General features: G+C 46.0%; 2 protein-coding genes across 2 annotated transcripts in view; one reads left to right on the forward strand and one right to left on the reverse strand.

Moving 5' to 3' along the window:
* The window catches only part of LOC134457426 (sodium-dependent lysophosphatidylcholine symporter 1-like), a 25,269-nt gene extending 19,228 nt beyond the window's left edge, over positions 1–6,041 (forward strand). The window contains exons 13-15 of the mRNA XM_063209442.1: positions 770–964; positions 1,999–3,090; positions 4,990–6,041. Of these exons, the coding sequence (XP_063065512.1) occupies positions 770–964; positions 1,999–2,743 (940 nt within the window). The 3' untranslated portion in view covers positions 2,744–3,090; positions 4,990–6,041. The remainder of the gene's footprint in view (positions 1–769; positions 965–1,998; positions 3,091–4,989) is intronic.
* Positions 6,042–9,006: 2,965 nt separating this feature from the next.
* Positions 9,007–10,000, reverse strand: part of LOC134457427 (syntaphilin) — a 14,525-nt gene continuing 13,531 nt past the window's right edge. Inside the window, exon 7 of the mRNA XM_063209443.1 lies at positions 9,007–10,000. This exon is cut by the window's right edge and continues 54 nt beyond it. Coding sequence (XP_063065513.1) covers positions 9,007–10,000 — 994 coding nt within the window.

Raw genomic sequence — 10,000 nt, forward strand, 5'->3', positions numbered from 1 at the left:
TCACAGCTCCGAGTAACCTTGAATAGCATTCCTCTGTTTCGCTCTGATACATTACTAAGGTATTGTTCTTGTACTTTAAAATTTATATTCTAGGGTTGTATGTGTGACTTTGTTTTTTCCACTCTTTATGTCTTTCCCACTTTCTTGCTCTCTTTTCCTCTGCCCTTCTCCACCACCCGTGCTCTCTCCCCTCTCTATCTCTCTCTCCCTCTCTCTCTCCCTCTTTCCTGCTGAGTCATTCACACTTCACAAACCCCTCACATAAATGTTTTTATAGCTCAAAGTAGCTTCTGACCTTGAATGGCATCCCTCTGTTTCACACCGATGTTTGGTGTCATACAAAATAAATATTGCATATACTGTATGCATGATTGCATTATCTCTCTCTCTCTCCCTCTCTCTCTCTCTCTCTCTCTCTCTCTCTCTCTCTCTCTCTCTCTCTCTCTCTCTCTCTCTCTCTCTCTCTCTCCTCCCTGAGGCTCTTTTGTTAATGTGTGAGTCACAGCCCTCTGTTTCACACACACTGATGTTTGTTGTTGTATATTATTACATTTACTGTACACATGATTGCATTCTCTCTCTCTCTCTCTCTCTCTCTCTCTCTCTCTCTCTCTCTCTCTCTCTCTCTCTCTCTATCTCTCTCTCCCTCTCTCTCTCTCCCTCTCTCCCCTCCTGGAGTCTCTTTCTTTAATGTGTGAGTCACAGGCACTTCACGCCCCCTCTCTCATTCCCTCTGCTCCTCTGCTGTGTTTGTGTTTTTGCCCTGCAGTTTTGCAGGCTACAAGGCTGGTGCGTGCAGCCATGGTGAGGGGGTGGTGACGGCGCTACAGGTCCTGTTTGCTCCCGTGCCCATCGGCCTGTTGCTGCTGGGCCTGCTGTTCTTCTACCTCTACCCCATAGACGAGAAACAGCAGCATCAGGACCGCAATCACAACCACCAGGAGCAAGAACGGGAGCAGGCAATGTACGTAGGTTTCACAGCAGCATTCTCTAAGTTGGAATGTCTCACAATTTGCCACGCCTATGCTCCTGTCGTATTGTTCATGCCATCACTTTGGAGTTGAGTGGATTGTACTATACGTAGAGTGATTGTTATTCTAAGTTCTCTCACTCTGTGTGTGTGTGTGTGTGTGTGTGCATGCGTGTGTGTGTGTGTGTGTGTGTGTGTGTGTGTGTGTGTGTGCGTGCGTGCGTGCGTGCGTGCGTGCGTGTGTGTGTGTGTGTGTGTGTGTGTGTGTGTGTGTGTGTGTGTGTCTGTGTCTGTGTCTGTGTGTCTGTGTGTTATTATCAGGAAATAACGTATTAGTACCTACTTTAATATTAGGTATTAATGTGTGCGTTGTACAGTATTCTACACTCTCACTGTCCACCTCAGGTTTTACACCATCTTTGTTGACCTCCAAACTCTTTGCTTTACAGTTCATATACAGTATGCTATGGAATTTCAGTTCAAGTTTTGTCAACAATTGCACCCTGTTTAATGTTTTGGTTTTTGGAGTGACTGCGTTTGCGTGAATGCGGAAAATGGGAGACAGTAATCTCTATTGAGGTCACCCGTTTTAGTAATTGAGGATTAGAGCTTCAGGCTTTAGGATTTTTGAATGAAGTAGCAGTGGATTTTGTCTGGCAAAGAGGGGATGTGCAGCTAGCTAACCCAAGAAGCTTTTGGGAGTCAGAGAGGAGAGAGTACAGAATGTGGCACGCTATTTAGGGGCTCTAGAAAAGAGACAGGTACCGAGGGACAGAGACATCAAAGAAGAGAGGGAGAAAGAGAGGGAGAGAGAGATAGGGAAAGAAAGAGGTGTGCGTGCGTGTGTGTGTGTGTGTGTATGTGTGTGTGTGTGTGTGTGTGTGTGTGTGTGTGTGTGTGTGTGTGAGAGAGAGAGAGAGAGAGAGAGAGAGAGAGAGAGAGAGAGAGAGAGGTGTGTGTGTGAGAGATAGAGAGAAAGTGAGAGAGCCAGAGAAATAAAATGTTGTCCTTGTGTTTATATTTCCCAGTGCGGAGGCTCTCACCTCTTCCACAGAGGTGGACCTGCAGAGTGCAGCAGGAGGTAGCCTGACCTTCAGTGCATCACCAGGACACCCTCATGCCAGTAAAATAGGTCAAAGGTCAAGGTCAAACCAGGGACACTCGTCACACCCAGCGTCCAAAGCATCCTCCCAGAACTCAAGACCTGGTTCATCTCTCCACCCCCACCCAGGGAGACAAGCCTGCACTGATCCTCTGATCCCTCAACAGAGTCGGGAGAGAGCCAGGCTGACCTCTCAGAACCCAAGACCTGGTTCATCTCTCCACCCCCACCCAGGGAGACAAGCCTGCACTGATCCTCTGATCCCTCAACAGAGTCGGGAGAGAGCCAGGCTGACCTCTCAGAACCCAAGACCTGGTTCATCTCTCCACCCCCACCCAGGGAGACAAGCCTGCACTGATCCTCTGATCCCTCAACAGAGTCGGGAGAGAACCAGGCTGACCTCTCAGAACCCAAGACCTGGTTCATCTCAACACCCCCACCCAGGGAGACAAGACCACACAAAACCCCTGAATCGCCAGCAGAGGCAGGAGGGGCCCAGGCCCAGCAGCTCTCAGCAGAGGCAGGAGGGGCCCAGGCCCAGCAGCTCTCAGCAGAGGCATGGCAGAGTGTCATCCAGACATGGGTCATCATCACCGCCACATCCAGACAGACTTCACTTAGATGATGATGATGACTCTTCTGTAGGCTGGGCTAAGGTGACCTGGGTGTAGATGTTGGACCACCACATGTTGCTAGTTCCAGGATTTGCTTGGAGAAGGTCAATAGACTGAAACATTGCAAGTAATGGAAATGTGAACAGTGTACCGGGGCTTTCTTGTCTCAGACCATATATTGACATTGCACTTAACTGACCATATATTGCTATCAGTCTATGACTTCAGAATGGTTCCCTTCAAGTTGGAGCAAAGTCATGGCCCTTTCGGGATTGTGACGATCAGATACACTTAAAACAGATAATTGATAAAGGAGGTCATGAGGAGCTGCATTGACCGACCATTGGGACTTCAGAATGAGTGGAGTTCAATGGAGACATTTTACAAAGTCACACACATTTAAAGTGTTTATGAAACGAAAACAAACTGTCATTCCCATTAAAGCCTTGTTTTTTCTGATAGCATCGATGAGACTTTGAACCCAATCATCCTGGAGGAACTTGTGAAAATGGCAACTCAAAGTGTGAATTCTGTGAAATTTGGTGTGACTAATGAGCTGGGCTGTGACATCATAGAGGGGAGTCCCTGGTTTGCTAGTATGGCGATCTGAGAAAACAACACACATGTGATGGACCCACATCTTATAAAGGAACCAAAATTCTGATACAAACATCAGCGTGTCGAAAAACCACACATCCAACCTCATGAGAAAAAAAAAACAGCAGCAGAAATCTATTTCAGAGGCACTGATACATCTGCAGAAAGTGACATGTCTGACAGGCGAAGTGACGATTGTTGACATAGCCTGACAGTTCGTTTTGTTTATGGTTACGGTTGCTAAGGGCGCTTGACCATGACCCAAAGATGACATGGCGTGTGTATTTGTTGACAAATGGGGGGCATTTTGATTCAATTGCGCAATATAGTGTGATTGAAATGCATGTACATGCAAAAATATGATCAACTAGAGAAAAAACGGAGGTATTAGACTGTTGGAAAAACGCCCTATATAGCCTGAGTCCTCAGCATATTTTTAGCATTTATCATTATTATTATTTTTTGTGCTCAAAGTCACAGGCGTCGCGTGTCCCTCAGCCTGACTCTGAGGACGAGGTGTGTCCAAACGTCAGCCACACGTGCACCACAATACTCAAAACAAACAATCAACGCTTCAAAGTAGGCCTACGCTATGTGCATCTCCGTTTATTCGCTAAGCAGTAGTAGCAGGACTTTTTCTAGGATTTTTTGGCATGAGGGAGCATCATGGCAGGTTACAGGGGGTGAAGGGGGGTGTTCCCCCCCATGAATGAGAAATTTATTAGGGGCGCTCAAATATATATATATATATATATATATATATATATATATATATATATATATAAAAATAAAAGTATGAGGGTGCACCCACGGAGGTATGAGGGTGGAGCGCCCCTATTTCCCAGTTCAGAAAAAGTCCTGAGTAGCCCAATCTGTGAGTTGGCTGTCCTCGACTGAGAGCACCACGCTGATGTGCGGATATCCTCCCAAAACCAATTTATTGACCAGTTGAATGGCAATCAACAAAAAGTGCATATTCCGAGAGCATTCGCATCGGTTTGGCATGTAATGTGCATTACCCTTTCCTGAAAACATACAAAGCAGATGGACAAGGTAAAACGAGTAGCCTAAAGCAAAGCAGTGCACTCACCTGTCTTCGTGGCCGAGCAGTTACAGGGGCAGTTTCAGTCTGCACGCCGGCGATGTCAATTGTTGGAACTGCTTGAGGCAATAGCATTCTCTTCAGTCCAACCATGCCCGCGACCTCCACATTTGTGGTGAAGCACAAGGGGTGGAAATGTGCCGAGCACAACAGTGACCACGAGCTTGCTTCAAAACCACGCATTGGATCCACAGAGCCCTAGCTTGATTTAGCCTTCTCCTTGTCGGCCACAGTTCCATCATTCTTCACAGAAGGGAACTTGTGCAAAGATATTCCTTCTGTCAAGTAGCCATTTTTGCAGCTGGCACCGTTCGGCCCTCCAGCAACACACTGCTTGACACTGCGCTTTGTTTTGGTACTAGCCGCCATTGATCTGAACAAGGTGGAATGAGGTGAACTCACCCCTTCTATGTCACGCATATCATTTGCATAAAATTTGCATGTCACCAAAAAAACACTTTTTGGGAACGTTTTAACATGACTTTTAGGACAAAATATCACCCAGAAAATATCCCATTTTATTCACAAGGCTTAGAACTTTCAGAATCTGTCCTGGAAATGGTCAAATTCCTTTACTTTGTTTTCGTTTCATAAACACTTTAAGAGACCAGAATTGATGCCACTTTGTTGCATTGGTGACGTGTAGAATAATTTATCTTGGTTACCATACTGAGAATTGTCGCTTTAAAGTCTGAACAGTTTGTTGAACCTTGTATAGAGCCGTGAAATAAAATTCACATGTTGAATGCAAAGCCCTGGAGAGCGATGATTATATCACGGATAATGAAACACTTCACTGTAAAATCATCCTTTTTGACTGCATCTGGACCTTTGAATGCAACGGTCTCAGCACTAGGGCTTGTAAATTATAGTCACAGTCAACAGAAGCAGGCTTGATCAGAATTCTAAATACGGTAGGTGCCACGTGGGAATACCAACAAGACATGAAAAGCTATGTCCCATACAATAGCCTATGTTCCTTGACTGTTTGTTTGATGTGGTAAAGCAGAGAATGTCTTTTGATCTGGAGCATGCAAGCAGACAGTTAAGGAACTAAGGTGAACTGAAAACACACAATGAAAGCATCTGCCTCATCCAATCAAACCGTCCCTCCACCAATCAAAGCATCAGCCTCTGCTGATTGACATCTGTCTCTACCAATTAACATGTGCGAATAGAGTAACTTCCTTTTCACACAGTGAAAATGTATTAGCAGAGAATCTTATATGAGAGAGAGATAGTTCAGGCTCGTTCTTTTCCGGTATCCATGTGATGTCGGGTGAACACCCCTTTAGGAGACCTTTGGTTAGGAGACCTTGGGGTTGAGAATAGTCCCCTTAGCGCTGTAGATGGCTGTAGCGCACATCTTATGAAAACACCACAAAAAGAGAAGAAGAAGGAGGGACAACGCCCCCTTAGGTGACCGTTCTTTGACCGAATTTGAGCACACTCCTTTGCATTGGATGGGCGGAGTTTGACATATCTTTCTCTCCCATACGATGTTTGGTATTAGGTTGGTGGGTAGAAGGTTTGCATTCTGTATACTGTATTCTGTAGATAAGAATACCATGCACAGTGTCCATATGCTTGGTTGAGAAAGGCTTTTATTTTTCATTCTCATTTTGAAGTACATTGAATAAACGTTATTTTCCATAATGTATCCTCAGTGATCTTTGTCTTTGTTTTACAGTAAAAGCCAGGTTTCCCCAGTCTCAAAGCTCCAGTCGTACAATGGCTTTATATCATAGACAACAAGTGTCTGTATGCAACTCAATTGAATGCAACTCATTGGGAATTCAACATAAATATTATTTACTGTAGATTAGCAATGCTGACTGTAGTTGATTGCAATACATACTATTCTCGGCTTGATCAGAGACATTTCAGCTCCTTATTAACAAAAAGAAACGTGTCAACACAACTATACAATAAAAATATCTTTTAACAAAAATACTTTGAGGGGATATTCACATATCAACTTGATACTTGAAATGACTCGGGACTCCATGACAGGTGAAATATTTCTGTACAACAGTCAAATAGTATTTAAAATGGAAACAAAATGCCTATATTATTGAATAGTTTAATTCCATACATTGTTTTTTTTTCACTTATTTTTTATTTAGTACTTGCGGACACGGTGCGTTTATGCAAACTGGGAGGAGGCGTTCAAAGCCCTGGAGGGTGCATCTCTGACAACCCTAAGTGCAAGAGCCATTGCTGGTTTTTCATTCATCTGTGCAATCTCAATGTCAAACAAACAAACAAAAGAGAACAAAAAAGATGCTTATTGTTACTTTGAACATCAGTCATTGCTTTTTCCAAATCATGTATTATTCATCAATGCATTATTTATTCGTTGAAGTCACATAGTCGTAGCACAAAAACAAAAGACAGACAAAAAAGCATCTTTTATATCTCACCCGTGGGGAAGGTTGACTGGATGCATGCCACATAAGCCTACCTCCAGCCAATGCCAACCCCTGTCCCTTAAAGTGAAACTTAGTGCAAAGGAGACAGAACAGAACCCAAATTCATACCGTACTGCCATAAGACAACTCAAACCTGCAAACGCAGACCAACCAAAACAACCCACTGAACACAAACTCTTCAGGACATTCAGAAAAACACAACTCAGACCCTGCCAAGACACTCTGCCAAAGAAAACGCAAACCTGCAAAGAAACACTTTCCAAATACAACTCAATCCTGTCGCCAAGACATAATCAATCTTTTTCAAACATTCAAACCTGCTTTTAAGCTTAATCAAACCATCTGAAAGCATGCCATAATGGTTTTATTTTGATACTTTGAGGCTAGTGTCGCCTCAAAGTTAGAGACGTTGACAGTACTTTGTCTTGCTTAGATGTAAAACCTTAAGTGATGTCTAAACTTGTACTTGTACTGTACCTTAAATGGCGTGAAGAACATCAAAGCCACACACTGAGCTCATGGGAAACTAGAACTAAGTTGCTGAACTGGATTAACTCTGGATCCTAAGGTAGTTTCTATTGTTTACCATACTACAGTATTATTTACAAGCACAAAAATGAGAGCAGCCAAATGCAAGTATTCTAAAGTTTGGGAGCAGGTAAGGGAGAAAAAAAGGTCTTTGATTATTACGAGACCTTCCTGTTTCTTTAATCCTCACCTGAGATTAAAACCTTGTCCTGAGGGGCGACAATCAACCTCAAGGTTTTAAAAATCCACAGCGTACAGTGTCATCTGAAAATAATCCTATCCTGGTGAACCAAGGTTTCTTCAACACACTGTCACTTGTAATGTTTACATGGTCACTTTTAATCTGATTACAAATGGAATAACTGCTGAATTCTAATAAAAATGACAATTTAATAGAACTGTGATCCAATTAAAATCAGAGTGGATTATATATATTCCCAACAGATTAAAAAAAAGACTGCCCATGTAAATGTTTTAATCTCATGGTGGTATACTGAGTCAAGTCCCTCTTTAGAAACTGCAACTGCATTTAGAACACGCTGCCAACATTCCACTCTGGAAAAAAGACATTCACTTTCTACTGCATTGGTTTTCAAAATCAACTGAGCATCACTTGCAGACCAGATACATATGGTTCAAATTCCCAATTCCCAAAACTACATTAAGTGGCCAGAAAAATCCACAGCAAACATGAACTGTACAACAACGTTGGAACAGAGAGCAAACTCCATTCCTCAAGGACCTCCAAGAGTAACACCAGGTGTGTAAATCCAAGTCCTGGTAGCTCTGGATTGGTCTGAGGAGTCCTAAAGGGTTGGGCGGATAAGGAAGAGGTAAGGGCTTTATTCATTCAGATGTTTCATTCAGGATAGCATCATTAGAGGACATGTCACACACTAGTCTGTTTGTCTATGTGGGACATCATACAGTACATGAGACTTCAGCAGACAAGGCAGTTGACAGGGCACGACAGGGGGACAAACGGTCCAATGGTCCCGGGCCCAGGGAGAGGAGGGTCCCGGGCCCCACAATTAGGATTTTCATTGCATCATATGTCTTGTGAAACGAGGCTTTCAGATCATGACTTCTGGCCCAGCCGAAGCTGTCAGTAGCCCTGTCAGCAGACATGTAAAACTGGGAAGGGAGACAGACATATGAAGAAGATTCCATACATGGGTCATCCAGTCTAGTTTTGGGTTTGAGAGGATACTATGCATGTGCAGGAAATGAAATAATGTTGTCCATTGAGAATCAAATCGAAGTCTGGAAAACATCTAACCAGGGTATGAGTATTGTATGTGTGTTTGTGTGTACATAGTGGTGATGTACAGCATGTACAGTATGAGAGTATTTTTGGTTGTAAGCGTGGTGTGTGTGTGTGTGTGTGTGTGTGTGTGTGTGTGTGTGTGTGTGTGTGTGTGTGTGTGTGTGTGTGTGTGTGTGTGTGTGTGTGTGTGTGTGTGTGTGTGTGTGTGTGAGTGAGTGAGTGAGTGAGTCTGTGTGTGTGTCTATCTGTGTGTATTTATACGCTCATGAACATGTCTCTAATGTGTATTTGGTTGTGTGTTTGTACGTACAGGACATGTCATGTTTGTCCATGTAAGACAGATCCTAACTGTATGCAGGGTTTGTATCAATCAATCAGTCACATCGGGGGTTGGTTAAATATTAGTAGCCCCACCTGCATTCGCGGGGCCCCTCCCTCTGCCCCTCCCCCTCCCCACCCTCCGCAGCGAGTGCAGCGCCACAGCGCAGCAGCCCCTCAGCAGCGACCCGATGGGGTAGACAGGCAGGTCCGGCCGGCGCGCCCCGCGACACAGCCACGCCACAGCCGGCACCACGGGAACCGCCACCGCCAGCAGGTCCACCAGGAAGTAGCGGCTCCAGTGGCAGCGCTGAGGAGGCTCGTTTCCTGCCTCATCTTCTTCCTCGTCCTCTTCCTCCTCCTCGCCGTCGCGACGTGTGCCGCTCAGTGGGCTCCGAACGTCGTCGTCCTCCTCGGACACTTCCAGAACGTGGACCTCCCTCGGGGACGGGGGAACCGACGGGGGAAGAGGCTCGACCATGGGGGACGGGGACGGAGTAGGGGTCGCGGTCGTCGGGACTAGCGGGGATGATGGGGTCATCGGGGTCAATGGTGGAATCAGCGGAGACAGAGACGGAGTCGGTGTCGGGGTCAAAATCGGGGTCATGGCCGCCGACGTCGGGGTCGGGGTCAGCCGCTGAGGCTGCTGTGTCTGCGGAGAGACACCACCAGAGGGTGCTAGAGAGACAGGCGGGTGTGGCTGTGGAGGAAGAGGAGGCGGGAACTCCAGGGACGAGCTTCCGTCCAGTGGGGACACGTCAGCCAGGTCCACAAACGTAGCCTGCGGGGTGCCCGAGGACACGGTCGGCGAGGACCCTAGGGACAGGAAGGCGGTGGCTTCGGACAGGATGGAGGTGTCCACGGCGGCGCTGGTGGCGCTGTTGCTGATGGTGGTGAGGGCGGTGGCGGGGTTGAGTTGATGATGAGGCGGGGCCGGGGCGTTGGAGGAGGTGATGGGGGCGGTGGAGGCGGTGGTGATCATGCTCAGCTCGTCCCCGGTGGTGCAGCCCCCGTCCTCCTCGGAGATCCAGGTGATGGTGGGGCTGCAGGCCTGCGAGCGGTAGCCGGGG

This window comes from Engraulis encrasicolus, chromosome 10 (genome assembly GCF_034702125.1).
Source record: "Engraulis encrasicolus isolate BLACKSEA-1 chromosome 10, IST_EnEncr_1.0, whole genome shotgun sequence".
Taxonomy (NCBI): domain Eukaryota; kingdom Metazoa; phylum Chordata; class Actinopteri; order Clupeiformes; family Engraulidae; genus Engraulis; species Engraulis encrasicolus.